This window comes from Centroberyx gerrardi, chromosome 6 (genome assembly GCF_048128805.1).
Source record: "Centroberyx gerrardi isolate f3 chromosome 6, fCenGer3.hap1.cur.20231027, whole genome shotgun sequence".
NCBI classification, from domain to species: Eukaryota; Metazoa; Chordata; class Actinopteri; order Beryciformes; family Berycidae; genus Centroberyx; species Centroberyx gerrardi.
Window position 1 is genome coordinate 16,066,765 of NC_136002.1, and position 19,078 is coordinate 16,085,842.

A 19,078-nucleotide genomic window follows, 5' to 3' on the forward strand; every position below is an offset into this window, starting at 1 on the left:
GAGGGCCCTCGAAAAGCCTGGAATGAAAAGTTTGTTTTTGTTTGCAATTTTTTATTTCTAAGTAATTAGTGTCATAACTAAATTAAAATTGGCTGAATAAATCGGTTGAGAGACTGAACTTTGTAACAAAAAAACACCACCACTACAGATTCATGTGTACAGTTGGCTCAATTATTTGTAAAAAAAATTTCAAAAGATGCATGAGAGACATGGATCAAGAGAGGAAGGGGGCCCACAGAGACTGCTTATGTATAGGGCCCAGAATTTTGTGCTACACCCCTGCATGTTGGATTTTGAAAACATGGGCATGGCAAACAAAATTGGGCAAGTTTTAGACTCACACTAAGGATAGCTGTGGGCAAAAGTGTTCATTGTGAGCGCGAGAGAAAAATTACAAGTAAAAATAGATTTACATACACACACACACACACACACACACACACACACACACACACAGTACTACTGACCCAGTATGGTGGCCATGTACTGTAGAATTTCTGAGATGTCCTCCTCTGAACCAGAATTTTCTAGAAACGGACACTTCTCCTCTCTCCTTTCTCTACGCCTCTGCTCACTGCCATCTTCTTGGCACCTGTAAAAGACACAAACCACACACACACACACACACACATACAAATCCATGTATGTGGGCACACACATAGACATAGGATTAGCCAGGGCATGAGCAAATAAGGAGAGCTAATAAGGGGCTAGTAAGTGGATGAACCTCCACCTCATCCCCCTAAGGTGCAACACAGAGCATCTTAGGTGCTCTTTTGTGCCAACAACCAATCAGACTTAACAATACCATAAAACTACTCCAAACAGCTCATGCAGCATAATCCAAGTGTTCTGAAACCAAACGATACCACTGTGAGTCCAAAAGACCTATATTTACACCAGTATTTAGCGAGCTGTTTGGAGTCATTTTATGGTTATTTTTGCCCTTTTTGGAACTCCAAAGAACCAATCCCCAGTCAGTTCAGTTGTTTTGGAGAAAGCTGACATGGAGCTGTGCTAGCTAACTCGCTATGTTATGTGGACACACAAACTTCACCAGTGTTTCCACTCACATGAGGGTGAGTAGGTAATGCCAAAATTTTGGGGGTGAACTATTCCTTTAACTTTAAGTGAGAGTAAGCCATTTGTATTTCTTACACATATGCAACCAGATGCTAAACACACAGATCCCATGTCAAACGCCCCTTGGAATGCTCACCAATTGTTCATCTAGTCAAAATACACTCACACACCCACACAAAAAGACACACACAAACCATAGTGCTACAGAATTACAATCCTGAAGGCCACAGTAAAACACCTCCACCCCAGAACAGAACGTGCGAAAACAAAGTGTGTCAAAACAAGACTGTAAGTTCCCCCAAAGTGAAGGAGGGGGCAGTTACAAAGTACCTAAATCGAGAAGAGGGTGAGCATGAGGACAAAAGGAAAGGCAGGGGAGGGAGAGAGAGAAAGAGCAACAGAGTGAAAAGAGTTACAATCCAATGTCCATAATTGTATACAGTGTGCGCTGTAAGCCTCATGGACAGTGTTAGCACGTGTTGTCCTTGGCTGAACCCTCTCTACCGAGCTCTACTGTACTGATACTGAAGGACACCCAGATAGGGGCAGTGAGAAGAGGTAGGTGTGTGTGTGTGTGTGTGTGTGTGTGTGTGTGTGTGTTTTTGTGTGTGTGTGTGTGTGTGTGTGTGTGTGTGTTTTTGTGTGTGTGTGTGTGTGTGTGTGTGTGTGTGTGTGTGTGTGTGTGCGCGCGTGTGTTTGTGACAGAGAAAGAGAGACAGAAAGAGAGGAAAGAGGTAGAAAGAGGAGGCACAGAGAACAGTGGAGAGGGGGAGAGATGGAGAGAGAGGAGCAGAGAGAGGAGGTGTGTGTGTGAGAGAGACAGAGAGACAGAGCTGGATAGAGAAAAATAGACGGGAAAGGGATAGAAAATGAGTGAGAGGAAGAGCAAGACAAGAGAGCAGGCAGACAGATAGACAGAAGGGGACAGAGAGAGGAGCTGAGGATAGAGACTGATGAAAGAGAATGGGAGTCCAAGACGAAGCGAGAGAGAGAGAATGATCATGCTTATTCCCACTTTTTACTCTGTTGTTATTGCCCTTGGGAATGTGCTTTGGTAATACTGTACTTGTCTATGGTCATGACAGTAAAGCCATCATTGAATTGAATTGAATTGAATTGAGGGAGACAGAGAAACAGAGACAAACAGAGACAGAGAAAGACATTCTTACCTGATCTCTTGTTGTCTGTAGAATTCTAATGTTCTCTGTAGAGCCTCCTTAACAGTCTGTGTCTGAAATAGAAAAGATTAAAAAAAAACATCAGACAAGCATGTGTGTGTGTATGTGCGTGCATTTGTTTGTGTGCATTTGTATGCATTTTTCTGTGCGGATGCATTTGTGCGTGCATGTGTGGATTTGTGTGTGTGTAAATGGCAAACATGTAGAAAAAGATAGCAGATGGATAGATATTCTTTGCCTCATTTGACTACAGTTCTGCAAAATATGAACTGATAGTTGGATTAGGGATATATTTCAATCTATTGAAGGTGTATCCATATTTCAGAGTGCTGTGCTTTTGCTGAGGAGAGTCATTATCACTGCTGAAATGGATTCAAACTGCAGCGCAATGAGCAGTGTAGCCAAACACTATCAACAAAGACCATTAAATTTGAAAAGATAGAGCTCTAATCAGAACAAAACCAACCTCCTCACTACTAACTCTGAGTTAATGCAGTTTGAGCCGAGCTCAAAGGCTTGTTTGTGCCTGCTGTGCTTGCATTTGACAAGCAGTCAATAATTTGGTTTGCCTAGGATTTAGTCATTCCACCAAAGTGTGTCATAGGATCAGCTTCAAAACAAAAATGCTTTATTCCAAGTGCAATTCCTCTCCAAACCCATTTTCAAGGGTTAAATGTTTTTGGGCCAGGCAGCCTACAAACTCTTTGGGGACATGTGTTATAATTCAGTTGTTGCAATGTGGGGCCAATGATCATAAAATTCTGAACTAAAACCACTGATAAGATTATTATTATTACCTATGTCAGATTTAGGTTTACCCTTAAATTTTCCCTTAACTCGCACATAAGAAGCTGTGAATCAGAAACCAACTTCAGCATTGTTATTATTTTCTCATAATGACAAGAAAAGATTTCATAATAGCGTGAACACATCACATAAAAACGAGAAAAGATTTCATTATCATTAGAAAAGCCGTAATTAGATCACGTTATTACAAAACAACTGGCATTTTTTCCAAGATGAATGCAATACACTCCTGCATTGTCTGTGTGTGCTTGCAGTGTATTTTGCATTTGTGACTAAGGGCCTAAGCCAAAGAGGGCGGGTCCAATGTGATTATCTGTACTACGGCCCAAATGCAAGGCTGTAGTGACAATACTAGAACACAGTGTGCCAGCTGGAGAGGTCACTGTAAGGCCTCCGCCCACTACTGAGGGACACAGGAGTGTGTGTGTGTGTGTGTGTGTGTGTGTGTGTGTGTGTGGGGGGGGGGGGGGGGGGGTAAATGTGTGAGTCGGGGGGGTTGTAGAGTAAAAAAAGTGAGTGAGAAAATGAGAAGAGAGAACAAATCTGTATATGTGTCATTTTGTAAGAGCAGGTGTTTCAAATGGTGAATATCTCATTTTGGAATGTAAGTCTTTCTACTCTGTTAAATAAGGATTACACATGTCATATTGGAGCTAACCAGCACAAAATATGACAAATGCCTCTCTTGACAGTGCTGACTTGTTTTTCTTTTCCCTGTGTTTATGTCCATGTTCTCAACAGCACTGACAGCTTAACATATTGTAGCATTAAGAGCCATTTGAAACAACAGCTGTTCTTACAAAAATATTTTAACTTTTAGCAAAAGAGAGCCACACTTCAAATTAGCAACAACAGGAGCAAGATGGGCATTTAATACAAGCATCTGTTTAGCCCTGCTAGCTAAAAAAAAAAACAGGTACCTAGCGGACATTATTTCACAGGAAAGTTGTGAGAAAAACACGCACCTCTCTATTCTCTGATTATGTGTGTGTGTGTGTGTGTGTGTGTGTGTGTATGTAGGAAACAGAGATTGTGTGTTTTCTCATGACATTCTCCTCTTACTGTGTCCTTGATTCAGCTACTCATTCACTACAGAGCATAAACATGATAGATGTACGATGCACACAGACACACACACACACACACACACACATAAAACTCTACAACACACTAAACACACAGGCACAAACTGTTATCAGGTTTCACATCGGGCAACAGCCAGGCAAACAAAGTCATAGGCACACACACACACACACACACACACACACACACACTGTACACATACATCATCATTAGTCTGCATTGTTGCAGTCAATGACATGTTTACTCTACACACATCTCAATACCCCATGACACATTAATCAGATACACAGACACTCACATACACAGACGCAAACACACACACGTACACACGTACAAACACGGGTAGATGGTAGGATCTGGTAAACAGCTAGTAAACCAATCGAGGATCAGCTGATTCTGTGGATAGGTTGTTAAAACACACACACACTGAAGGGAGGGGATTTGATTAGGACAATAGCAGGTAGTAAAAGGAAAATATGGTAATACATGGAATGGTGTAAATTGGATAATAATATAAGAATGATTATCATGATAATAATATGAAGAATGAGAACATGGTGGAAAACAAGAGTCTGCACAAAACCTAAATCCTAACAAATTACATCTGTTGCTCTTTACTCAAAGGATAGGGATGTAAACTCTCTCACACTCTCTCTCTCTTTCTCTCTCTCTCAGACACACACACCCTCCTCTCCTTTCCTCTCCTCCTTCATCTCTCCCCTCTCTTCCTCTAGTTCCCCCTCTCTTCTTTGTCCAAACCACTCTGTCTCTTTTGTTTGCTCAGTTTCTTTACCTTGGGAGGGGAGGAGAGTCTCACCAACACTCACTCCATTCCTCCTGCTCTATTGCTCTGTCTCTTTCTCTGCCTGTGTCATTCAGTCTTTCTCTCTTCTCTATGCCAGTCTGCCTTTCTCTCTGTCTGTCTGCGTGACTATTTCTCTCTCACACAGAAACAAATACACACACACAGAGACGATGCAGTGGACCAGTGTTAGTATGGTCCTCCTTTCCTCCCTCTATTGCATCTTCCTCCAAATCTCCTTCAGCATGAACTGACTTTACGGGGTTGCTCCTACAGTCACAGAGCAGCGACGGTTCACTGCAGAAGTAAAGCTGCCACCACTACTAGAGAAAATAGAGCCTTATACGCCAGATGAGACCCCATAAGATAAATCATGAGACGCATCTGGCCTCCCTGTCAGATAAGAGGATAGGAATGAGGCAGGTCCAAAAGGAAACCCTTTTGTTACAACCTGCTTTGGACCATGATCTTTGAGGTTGTTTCTGAGAAAAGCAAATTAGCATCCATATTTAAAATAAGAACATCAAGTTATGTCTTTGTTATAGACTGAGTGACTGATGAGAGTGACTGGTTCCTCACCAGCGCATTGGCTGGGTACGTCAATACAGTACTGACTGCATTCAAAAGAGTCTAACAATCAAATTGTGACTATTTAGTTTTAAAATCAATGGTCTGGAAGCATGATAGTTTCATACTAATCAATATGTTTATCTGACTAGCACAGTGCTAGTTACAAGCTTGCCATGTGGGAGTGTATGGGTAAATAATGCAATATTGTTTTTCATGCTAATGCTGTTATATACACTAGGTTTTATTTCAAGCAAAACGATACCTTAATTTGATGGAGTTAAAGTAAAAATTCTTGAAGAGATGAAGTAGGGGTAAGAAAAATAGTATATGTACATTGTATCAGATAGCATAGCTTATATACTTGTCATCCTCTCCTTGAGGACTCTATACCATGTCCTAGTTACGTCCCAAACTCAAATTACATGAACTGGATACAAGCATGATATTTATCCTCTGCACACAAGCCAACCACGGCTGTCCATCATGGATAATCAAAAGATTTCTTCCTCAAGCTGAAGTTATGTCTCGCTGTAATTGCTTCTACATGAAAGGATTTAGACAGTTTTCAAAATCCTGTGAAAAGGTATGGCTGAGCATTATTATGTTCTTTTACAGAGGCTTGGAAAATATTTTAAGTTTATCCAATTGATTAACTTTTATGAATGCAGCATCCAGTTGTAAAAGACTGTGGGCAATTCACCTGCTGCTGAGTTATGTTGCGTTGTGACAAACGGATCAGAAAAATTTAACACACTGCACAGGGCCAGACCCCTCAGTAGTCACACCCAATAAAATTAGACTTTAATTTAGAATTCCAGCTTTCCACAAAGCAATAGCACTCACATATGAGAACAGTGGTGTAGTCTGTATAGGCTATTTACTGACTTATTCTACCGGGACTCTTAGTAGTGAACAGTTTTGGCGCGTGTGTCCTCATATCAATTGGGACAAACAGAATGTAGACAATTACATGTTTATTTGCAGACATGTCACATCAATTCATGACGTTAGCGTGGCAGAAGTAATGTTTGCTAAAACAGTAGTAACTTAGCTTACACAATGAGAGTTTCTGGGTTATAGTATATGAATGGCCCAGGTGCCGGGTCTGCTGGTTTTGATGCTGCTCTTTTTGTTGGATTATCTTTTAATGTGGTGGAATTATTGAGCCTGTGATGGAACAGACAACAGGTACTTAGTGAAGTTAGCTCATGCGCAGTTCAACACAGACCTTAGAAAAAGAAGAGAAAAGTCCTGGCCAATACATAAAACCTATTTCTAGAAGCTTGCCTCAGAAGTGGCAAGAGATACAGGGTGAGATACAGGGTGGTGACAGTGGACTAGCAACCTCAGCAGGTAAGCACAAGTCATACACCTAAATCAGCCAGCGTGTGAACACACACACAGCATACTGATCGGATTGAATATTTACCAAAATGCAAAGTAGAGCTACTCCTGAATAAAAGTGTTGTCATGGAAGGGGTGACCACATGTTTCAAGTTGTAATTAAGGTCTGTTCTGGTCTCTTCTGGCTTGCATGGCTAGACAAATTTTGACTTCATATATAACGTTAAAGAAGTAAATAGGCAATGTTTAGAGTTGATGCTTTAAAGGACCAATATGTAGGCTAATATATTTACTGTACTATATCATAAAATGACCATGATATGTCATCAGACATTAAGGAAACATGCTAAGTTGAAATACTGGTTTCTCCGACAACAAATACAGCCAGTATGTTCTCCTTTGAAATTTAACGTCTGTTTGTGTTTTGGCCTGTGTGATCCCGCCCACTGCCCATTTCGACACCCCAGGTTGCCAGATATGAAACAAATTGGCACGCAAACACAGCGTACTGCAGCCATGGAAGCAAGCAAACGAACTGGATCAAGTGAGATGGAGTCTACCCGACCTAAAAAGCCTCGTCCTCTTTCAAAAAAGCTCCATGACCAGAGCCGTGGCAAAATACGGGTAAATATTGGAGATGCATTTGAAATATGGAGACTGTGAACATATCTTATCCAACATTTACTATTCTGATGCTACGAGCTGCAGCTAATGGAAAATGCTACCGCTAACAAACTTGACTAAACACAAATCAAGTAACATAATCGGAGTATGGAGTTGTATTAAATGTGGCGATTACGGCCGATCAAGCTGGCAGAAGGCGGGACACATGAACCGGACACAGGACGTCGGAACCAGACGCCAAATGCGGACTAAACGACGCGATTACAACCTGCACACACACTGGATATGAGGAACACCATGGTCTGCTGACTAATGTAAGTCACTATGATAGTTTCATTCCCTTCTGTACCCCCACTCTCTGTCGGCAGCTGGCTATGTACCGACAAAGTGAAGCTAATTTGCTAGGCTAGGTTACATACCGTAGCTTTGTAGCTGTACAGGAGCCTGACCGGAGTTTCCGGTCTGCCGCGTTGCAGGGGGCCGGGGAACGGGAACTTCAAGCCGAACGATCCGCGGGGCTCCCGGGAGCTCCGGGTGTCGCGCTCCCCTCCCTCTCCCTCTTAGCTCTTTTAGCCTCGTCTGTTATAGGCTTCTTGTTTTGTTTTGGTGCAGAAGTTCCAGCAGTCAGAGTCCTGTCTTCCATGTTACCACTATCTACTATACTGATTAGCTTCACGCTCTTCAATCTATGAAAATGGAAACTGCGTCTGTTTTCTTTCTGTTTTCACCTGGCAACCCGCGTGAGCTTCGGGTCTGGGGAGGAGGGGGCGGGGGGAGACAACTCTCTCCAATATTTTGAATTTGGACTGCAGTACCCATTTTAAACGCTGGGTGTCATTGTTACATATAGGTCCTTTAAGTTAAGATGTGCAATCGGTACTTGAACTAAAACAAAACACATGCTCTCTCACACACGCACCGCTTTTCATATTTGTGGCCTATACTCTGGGCCCTTTGAGCAGCGTCATGGGTCACTAAGCTAATGGCTGCCTCCCATGTGTATACATGAGAGAGAAAGAGGGGAGACAAAGAATGAATGTTTGCACACGTGTGAATGTGTGTATCTTTGTGTGCACGTGTGTGTGTGTGTGTGTGTGTGTGTGTGTGTGTGTGTGTGTGTGTGTGTGTTGTTGCTTCTGGGTCAGTGTGGTCAGTGTGAAGATGACCAGTGAGAGCATGCTCTGTTCTCTCTGTCACGGTCCACTGCAGTCAATAACAGACACTGTTGCTGCACGCAGCCACTGTGTGTGTGTGTGTGTGTGCGTGTGTGTGTGTGTGTGTGTGTGTGTGTGTGTGTGTGTGTGTGTGTGTGTGAGGTGAGAAAGAGAAAGAGAGCAAAAAGACGATAAAGTGTGTGTGTGTGTGTGTGTGAGGTGAGAAAGAGAGAAAGAAAGCAAAAAGATGATAAATAGTGTGTGAGGTGAGAAGGAGAAAAAAGATGATAGTGTGAGTGAGTGAGTGAGCAAGTGTATGTGTGTCTATATGCCTACATGTGGGGATGCATAAACCTCTGGTAAAATTATCTGTCTGCACCTCTGCTGTTAATGCCTTTAGAATGTGGACAGATATCAACAGTTTACATGTGTGTGTGACTGCCTTCATGAGTACGTGTGTCACTGTAGGTCTTTTGCAGAAGGAGCTTGAGCTGTCCTATCACGATATAGCCTGTGTTGCATGAACACACACACACACATATGCACACACTAAAGACATAGAAAGAAAAACCTTGGACATTTTATCTTTTTCTGTCCCTGTGACCAAAGCATATCACCATAATGACCCTTACAACGCCTCATTGATGCACATAATTGCCTATTACAGGCACGCAAACACCGACTTACATGCAGACACACACACACACACACACACACACACACACACACACACACACAGTTCCATAGTGACACACATGGAAACACACAGAGCTCCACAATGTCACACAGAAGCAAATGCCTAAATGTCATCATCGTCACCATCAAGCGTTTTACAATCTGGTCTTTAAGTATTCCCTGTGTCCTATTTGTTTCACAGATCTATAAAAAATCAGGACCAGTGTAAGCTGCAGCTGAGGGCTAAGGTTAACTCTCACCTGTCCTCCCCAGTAAGGGTTATACACTCATGCACACCACAGAATTTAAAATTGGCGGTAAGATAGCATATGGTCTCGTGGTTCTCAACTGACTTGGAGGAGCGTAGGGGACTCTGGGCCAGGGGGTTGAGCTCAGGTCTGCCTTCACAGCAGAAAACACAGCAGAAAATGTTGCTGAGAAAATTAATTCATTACAATTGAACTTGATATGGTTAAAATCAAATGCATTTGAAAATATGTACCTGAACCGATTTCAATTGCTCAAAGTCTCATCATGTAAGGTTTTGTGTGACTTTTTCTTGCAGTCGATCGTTTTCAATGATTTTGTTATTATACTAAGGTGTGCCTGGGCGACAAAAAGACTGACAATCACTGCTCTACTACATCAAATTACTGCATTTCTCTCAGCAATAGGGCCACAGGGTCTTAGCATTTTGAGTTCAGGATGCAATTTGGAGAGATGTATTCCCAAAATGCCCTGGGACCTCGTCTAATGAAAACACATCTACGGGTGCTTTTGTCATGTGGGGATCCAACGAAAACAGGCCTGCAACCCATATTGGGTCCAAACTCTTGGTTTAAGAAACAATGATCAGGAAACAAAACCCATCTATCTATCTATCTATCTATCTATCTATCTTATTTTCAATTGATCAATGAATCTAGGAAGCCAACTATTTGGATACAGTGCCATCTATCTAGTTATCCATGTATCTAAAAAATCGAGAAGATCTATCTACATGGGGGTGGACAAAATATGGAAACGCCCAACATTATATGAGTATCAAGTACCAAATAAGGAGTTGGACCACCTTTCGCCTTCAGGACCACGAGAATCTTCTAAGAATCTAAGAAGCGTCACTCTGCAATCCAGAACTTCCTATAAAGGTTCAGTGTTTAGATCTGGTGATTGGACAGGCAGAAGGGATTTGACTTCATCCTACTGTCTTGAATTTCTTCAGCAGTGTGTATGCAGGCATTATCATCTTGGAATATGGAAACATGTTGAGGGGGCAGTGTTTGCTCCCTAGGGTGCACCTGGTCCCGTAAAATGGCCTCATTCCTTGGTCGTTATATGACCATGCAGAGCAATCACCAGGCCTAATGACTCTCACAAGATGGCTGTGATACGGATACACTGCCGTGTCTGTTGAGAACAGACACTGTGGGTTGAAGGCATCCTTTGGCTTTTTCCAAATGAAAACCCACCTGGATGTAGGAAAAGGGGTGAAAGACGACTCATCGCACCATAGTACTTTTTTCATAGTTCAAGGGGTCTAAGTTTTCTGCTCCTTACACCAGGTTGGGCATTTCTGTGTGTTGACCCTGGTGCAAGTGGTTTCTGAAGGCAGCCCTGCTGTAAACACCAGCTTCATGAAGCTCACAACAGACAGGTTTTGATAAGACTGTGCCACAGAGGTCTTAATTCTGTGGTATTTTTTGAGGCTGTAGTTTAATTCTGTCTATCCCTGTTGGTGAACTTTGACTTGCGATCACTGTTCCTATTTGTCAATGCAGGCATACTGTATGTTTGCATGGTTTTCAAGACTGTTCACGTTGACACATTAAAGCTGCACTAGACATGATTTTTATGTAAAAGTACACCCATCTTATTAGCCTAAATCACAAAATGGGGTTGCAGTAGAAAGGCACATCCCATCCCACCTAATTGTGAAGCTGCAGATTCACCCTATTTGGCCAAATGAAGGTCTGGTATGCATATGGAGGGGGGGGTTCTTCTCTGGCCACAGGAGGTGACAAAACTTAACAAACCGTATAATAAACAGCAGCGAGCGACCCCTCCTTCAAGACAAGGCCGGACTCACCTACATTAGATCTTCTGCCTCACACATCTCTTTGGTATCCTTTGGTATAAAGCAGTCACAGGCTGGCTGGGTTGGTAAATATGAGCTTGCAGTGTGCAGTTTACTGACTTCACATTACATGATTTCTGGGCACTGAAGTTTTTATACAGTTACCTCTCGCAGCAATTTGGAGCCACCAATGTGCAAATTTTGCCGTTTTGCACCTGCAATTCAGCAATAGACTATTTGCCCTCTTTGGAAGTCTGTTAGCTGCTTCATTATATATAAAAACCCATGTACACTCACAAGTGATGATTGTCAGACCTCTTTTACAGTTGACACATACTGTTAATTGGCATTCAAGTTAATATGACTCGCCTGTGTAGTTGTCTTTGTAATTATGATTTAGTTACTTCAAATTTAAAGTCCTTTTTCACGTGTTTCTCTTGTTTTGTCCACCCCTTGTATATCTGTGTCTGTCTGTCTGTCTGTCTCTTTATCTAATTTTCAACAGACTGCACAACAGGGGCCACAACAGAGGAGATGCAACGGTAAAACAAGCTGAAGTACCATCACAAAGGCCCGTGGTATGGCAAATGCCCTAAACACACACCATCTATCACAATTGTGCTCTGCTCTAATAGCTGCTTTATTACATTATAGCCTGTAATACAACTGAGACACAGATAGAACCGAGACACACAGACACAGAAACAGGCTCACATCCTTACATATACACAAACAGGGCATGGGCATCTCCCTCTCTCTCCCCCACCAACAGCATATTTATTATATAATCTGCCAGATGATTCAGGCTATCAGAGGTAAAGGATGAAAAGAGATTAAAAAAAAAAAACTGCACAGCACAAGAATAATACCCTATACGAAAAAGAACTAAAGTAATCCTATTGTAAATTTTAGTATATTGCAGTAACACTATACACTATAGGCTGCAATATCCTATTGGAATAGTATGGGGATATTATAGTGATAGTATAGGAGATTGAAAAAGATCAAAGTAGATCATTATTGAGTACCACAGGCACACTTGAAGTCCCTATAGGAACATTATAGTGGAGATAATAAATAGGCCTGTATGATAAGGTCACTCACTGTAAACTCTACTATTGCGCAGGACAGACACACTACAAGTCCCTATAGGAATATTATAGTGTTTTTTCGTGAGGGTATCATCAAGCCATTCGTCAGACCGTACCGTGGGTGAGGTCAGCCTCCTCAAGCTCTCCCCCAGCGAGTCGAGGTTCACCCGTCTCCTCCTGGTCGCCCTCTTGTTGGGTCCCCCGGGTCCTTGGTCCTCGGCCACCGGGCACGCTGGCCTGTCCGCGGGGCTCCGGCCGTTCCAGAGGACCGCTCTGTGGGAGGAGGGGAAGGAGGCGAAGGGGCAGCCGCGGCTCTCCTCCAGCGGCTCCCCTCCGCCGTCCCCTACGTCTCCCCCGGGGCTTTCGAGCCCGCAGTCCGAGCCCACCGAGCTGCTGAACGACTCGGAGGAGATCTTGCGCGACGACGAGGACATGGTGCTGGTGGTGAGGAGGAGGAAGAGGAGGATGAGGATGATGGTGGTGGTGAGGATGAAGGTGATGGTGATGATGCTAAAGCCGGTTCCGTCCCACGTCCACGTCTATGTCGGGGATTCATCAGATAGTGGGGGGCCCCGAGGGTGAGAGGCTTGGAGGAGGGGTGGGGAGGTGGGGTGAGGTCTGTCTCTGTATCTATGTATGCATATATGTGTGTGTGTGTGTGTGTGTGTGTGTGTGTGTGTGTGTGTGTGTGTGTGTGCGTGTGTGAGCGCGCGCGCGCGTGTGTGTATGTGTGTGTGAGAGAGAGAATCCAAGGTCTGTCTGTGTGTGTCTATGTGTGCATATGAGATGTGTGTGTGTGACAGAGAGAGAGAGAGCGAGAGAGAGAGAGAGACTACCAGGGGAACCGGAGAGCGAGAGCACTAACGGCACGCAAACATTTATGCAAGGGGGGTATAGCCTCCTAAAAACCGTCCTCTCTCCCCCCAAAAAACAAATCCACCAGCTCCCTGGGAAGCCAAACACTCCAGGGAGGACTATAAATCAAAATAAAAATTAAAAGACATCCCCAGAGACAGTCGTTTGGGAAAAAAAACGTTTTTTACCGTTACATATGGTGGAACGTTGATCCCAGCTCGAATAATTTCAAAAGAGACACCAACGGTTAGCTTAACTGACAAAATACATAGGCTAACAGAAAATTTACGAAGGTAGCAAAGCGGAAAACATGTTAGTCTGCGACGTAAATCCAATAAGATTAATTATTCCACTCATAGACGGTCATTTTTTTTTTTTACATTTTTGGAGAATGTGGCGTCTCCTCCTTTCCTCCCCACTTTGCCGGAGAGAAATCCCCAAAGTCACATCAGATGTGCCCGGTCCCCGCTCCTCCGTCCCTTCTCCTCCTCGTCCTCTCCTCCTCCTCTGCGACAGCGGTTCTCCTCTCTGTCCGCCAACTACTCATCTTCTCATCATTCCTCCATCATTAATTCCTTCATCATTGCTCCGCTTTTTCTCTCGTCTCTTTTTGTCATCCCTCTGAGTACGGGTAAAAAAAAAAGGTGCTGGTAAAGCCAGGTGCGAAGCGGGCGGCGCGAGATAGGAGAAGCGAGAGAGCGCTAGTTCAGCGAGCAGCAGCACGCGCCGCCGGTGATGTTCCGTGCAAATCAGTTCTGTCCGCTGAGCTCGCGCTGTGGTGTGCGCATCACCTCTCTGTTCGGCTTTCTAGGCTACTTGGACAAACCATGACCAATCAGAGGGGATAGACAGATACACAGAGAGAGAGAGAGAGTGAGAGTGAGTGAGTGAGTGTGAGAGAGAGTGAGAGTGTGAGTCTCAGTAAACTATTTACCTATCATGGCGCATACAATCTACAATCACCCACAGGAACGAAATTTCACCATTCAAGTTATAAGTAGGCTGTAGGCCTATGTCATTTTCAACACACCAGTGTGTAACACATTTGTGTTACTTTTAAACACAACACATAGCATGTTGAGTTAGCTACATGTCGATCAGTTGAATATCAGCTAAAAAGCAATTTTATTTTCATAAATGTTGGATTTATTGTTCAAAAGGGGACCTAGCAAATTTAGGTCATCTATTCATGGCTGTATTCTAGACAGGCCTATAGTCCCTATGTACTACATCTGCATGGGTATCATTTGATATTTCTCTAGGAACACAGATGTCAGGTTTGTACCACACTATACAAAATACACCAATAATCTATAGTAGAAGCTGTTTGGTGAGTATTCCTCTTTATTGCTGCATATAGTGTCATTCACAGGTCTCTACTGACTGTTTACCCTCCGGTTCCATTAACACAGACATCTTGGCAGCCAACCAACAGGTGATTGTTGATCAATTAGGCTAAATAACTGGAAACTCCAATCAAACATCTGATTGTAATCAAATGACAGTCACGGCCAATAAGCCAAGTTCATGGCAATGTGCCAAACGCATTCAACATCACGATGATACAAGGAGAACTATGGCTCCATAGACAGATAACGGAGCTGGAGGCGGCGGCACATGCTTGTTGCCTCCTATAATCTGGGTCAGTCAGAGAGAACAGGATGATGCTCATCACCACTGTGACCTTGACCTTGATTACTGAGCATGTCTGTTCATTAAGGGCCCCTGAGGGACAGTGAGGGACAAGTAGACAGGCACTAAAATAGACACATAGCGTCCACACACACACACACACACACACGCCACGTTGTAATTTCCTGGAGGTGCCTACTAATTCATTTGACTTTCTGGAGCAGCATGACCCTAATCGACTGCAGAGAATTTTGCTCCATCTCCCTCACACACTTAGACACTCCAAAACTCTCTCTCTCTCACACACACACACACACACACACACACACACAGTCTCTTTCTCTCACACACAGGCTGCACCTAACCACTTTCTGACACACCTTCTCTAACACACACACACACACACACACACACAGTCACCGTCTCTGTTTCTCTTTCCTTATCTGGTCGCTTGCCCTTAGCAATCGGTCTGCCATCCATCAGTAATAATACGGGCATTTAATAAAGCCGACACCACAATGGAATAAATAATGTTCCAGAGAAGATAAGCTCACTAGCTGAGGGGAAGCCTGGAGCTGGCTGCCAGCCATCCACTGCTGGGCGCAGACAGGGCAATAGCTCAGTAACTGCACTATCATGGAATTAGAATGGATAGAAAGGGCACCTCTTGGTATATCATGGTAATCTACTCTGGTAGCTACATCTAACATGGACTGCATCAAACTTTAATAACATTGTCATGGAAATAAGTACTGAGCAGTCCAACTCTCAGTGCGTATGCATTGCAGGATTAGATTGGATAGATAGGGCACCTCTGGGTGCATCATGGTAACCTTCAGAGCACTTAACATGTTTGCCCACAGATTTTTGATAACATTATAATGGATACAATGAGTATTGTTTCTTATGTGGATGGTGCGTGACACAAACTTTTACCATGGTAACACATCATCTTTCCGAGTCTCATGCACTGTACCAACGCTTTCTTCATGACCACACTGTCAAACATTCAATGGCAGCTTTGACCTCTTAAAAATATTGATTTGAATGCAAATCATCAATTCTATGTGCGCAAATCATCACCTGCCCTGGATGGTTTTAAATTAAAGTAAAATGAAAGTATTAAATTATCCATGAAAAGATCACAATAAATCAGACCCATTTTGAGTCACGATCCAAAGCAACACTGGTTTATTTTAGGCATGTTGAATTATTAATTTAAAATACTTTTTAAAATATCATGCAATAAATTTTACAGTATTGCAATAAATAGACCTATAAAGAAAACTTAAGTAAATGAGAAGGGACTGTTAAGAGGGAGGAAATGACTGGAGTGTTTTACAGATCTGACTATTTACAAGGAGTCTAAAAGGCTAGGGATCTCCTGGAGAGCACACACACACACACACACACACACACAGATAAATGCAGCCACACACAAAGACATAACATTTCAGATAAATGCATGCAAAACTGGGACAAAACCATATATAGACAGAACCATACAGAAATAGTCTCTCTCTCTCTCTCACACACACACACACACACACACCCACAGCAGAGTTTAAGTCAGCCACAATTGAATTATGTGTAGTTCTGGAATGCACAGAGATAAGACAAGGTTCAGCCCGAAGACACACACCACTGAGTCATAACCAGGTGCCTTCCACCACAGAGATAAGTAGACAGACATACAGACGCACACAAACATAAATCACTGAGTCGAACATTCATCCAAGCGCTTGCTACACACACTCACACACACACACACACAGAATGAAAGCTATTTACTGTTCACTGTGCTTGCTAGAAGTTATGTTCTATCAGCTCTCTTATGTGTGTGTGTGTATGTGTGTGTGGCAGGCACTTGTCGGTTAGCAAGCACAGGAGCAAGGCAGAGGATCTTGATTCTGTGATACAAAGGACGTTGTGCATTATTGCCACAGCTTAGTGTCAAATTAATGTCTACTGTCTGCTAATGACACAGAGTGACTGTGTGTGCGTGTACATATGAAAGAGTACATGAAGGAAGGGGAAAGAGAACGAATGATAGAACCTGATCAAGAGAGAAATAGACACAGTGTGAACATGTGAGACAGAAGGGTATAAGGAATGAAAAATGAAACGGCATGAGAGAGAGAGAGAGAGAGAGAGAGAGAGAGAGAGAGAGAGAGAGAGAGAGAGAGAGCGAGAGAGCGAGCAAGCAAGCGCAATAACACCAGAGAGGGTGTGTGTGTGTGTGAGCCGGCGAGGGGGACGAAGAAATGTCAGTCTCGGTCATAAATCGCCCCCCTGGCCCATCTAATTGGCCATAACCATACATCACTCCACGCCACTCTGCTGCTATTAGCCATGAACCTGGGCCTCTCAGTCACTCACACAGTATAAATAACCTACTGTACCGTCCCAAGGGGATGGGCAGCAAGTGTCCAGAGGGCCCGCAAACAGGCCTGAAGAGTAGCAAATTACATGTTGTGGGTTTACATTGAAAATCTGATTACACATTCAGCTGAAGTTGTTGTTGGCAGGGGAGAAAATACATTGATTGTGATGGATTGTGAGACTTTGGACACAATCAACATTTTACCCATCGTAGAGTGATGGTCGATAGTGGCAGCAGATAAATGAAATTCCTGCTGTGATTTATCATGCAACTGGTCCACTCATACATATATAAATGATAAATAATCCACAGTCCAATGCTGAGCCGCAGAGCCAGCGATACAGTTTTCAATGGCAGTCATGTTAGTTCCACAGCAAGGCCAGCTGATCTTTGAAAATGAGAGATCTCAACAAGGTGATATTATAATAATAATAACAATGTAGTACTTTATTGATCTCCATAGGGAAATTGTCTCATCTCCTGCCCCCCTCCACAGGGAGGTCAGAGGTCAGGCTCAGCTTGAACCCGGGTTCTGCAACTGATGGACAGCCTCCCTACTCTCTTCATCTCCCTTCTGCCCCTCAGAAAAGATAACTTTTAGCTGACACTTATTCAGTTATTTAGAATAAATTATGGCTGTAGAACATGTCAATACTCATATATCAACATAAATTAAAGAAGCCCAGTGATAAAAAAGTGTGCAAGAAAATAAGAGAGCCAACAATACAGTCTTAGGGATTATAAAACAGAAATCAATGAAAAGCAGAAAGTAATGAAATAGTGCTGAGAGAGATAGTTAATAGGGGCTGTAGAGTGTACCGCCAATGATCATTACAAGTCATTTGACAGTGATATATTTACAGATAATCCCCCACACACACACACATTAACTCACTGGCTACACAATCTACCTGAGGGAGTTATATTCCTATGTGACTCTCCCAGACAGTGTCTCCTCTAGGTTTCTAATAACAGAGAATGATTCATCCAGGAGAGCCCGGCCTCTATTTACTGAGTAGGAGACAGAGTGCACTGGAGAGTAGTTTTTTAGAGAGAGAGAGACAGAAATAGACAGATAGAAAAGCACAAACTGAGAATGACTGCTAGACTATGGGTGATTCTGATTCTTTTTTTCCCTCAAGTTCTCCCATGTACAAAATGGTGCAATAAAAAGCCAATCGAAATCTTCATGCTTTGTGATGGAAACAAATTCAGCACTAACCAGCGGCAGCCATGCGCCGAATGACCTCCTGGAATTAAGGTAGGTCTCTGAAGTGATGAGCTAATGAAAGAGCCAATGGCATAGCTCAAAAAATCTTGACCAATCTAGGGAGTGAATGATGAGGTCACATGCTGGGGCAGGGTGGCTGATTGCTCAGGAGGAGAGTGTGTGTGTGTGCGTGTGTGTAAGACTGAGAACGCAAGTGTGTGTGTGTGTGTGTACACTGGCTCATGTATTTGGCAGTGATGACACTGAAACCCCTCAGTATTAAGTGACAGCTGCAAAGGATCATGAGGCCACAGAGTAAGAAATTAAATCCTGGGGCTCGAGAGCAGGAAAGGGCAGTATCGTCAAGAGGAGCTAGAAATGGGGGTTATGACACACGCACAGCACGAACTCACACCCTCTCGCTTCTAGGAAACCACTCAATCCACTTCCTGCGTGATCATGTGCTGCACAAATAAAACCAAACATGATAATCCAGTTCATTTCATTTTTAAT

The 19,078-nt window shown here is 43.2% G+C and overlaps 1 protein-coding gene across 1 annotated transcript in view; it reads right to left on the reverse strand.

Moving 5' to 3' along the window:
* gucy1a2 (guanylate cyclase 1, soluble, alpha 2) overlaps positions 1-12,919 on the reverse strand; it is a 46,074-nt gene extending 33,155 nt beyond the window's left edge. Inside the window, exons 1-3 of the mRNA XM_071925778.2 lie at positions 12,602-12,919; positions 2,253-2,314; positions 468-592 (exon numbers count right to left, since the gene is read on the reverse strand). Coding sequence (XP_071781879.1) covers positions 468-592; positions 2,253-2,314; positions 12,602-12,919 — 505 coding nt within the window. The remainder of the gene's footprint in view (positions 1-467; positions 593-2,252; positions 2,315-12,601) is intronic.
* Between the last annotated feature and the right edge of the window lie 6,159 nt (positions 12,920-19,078).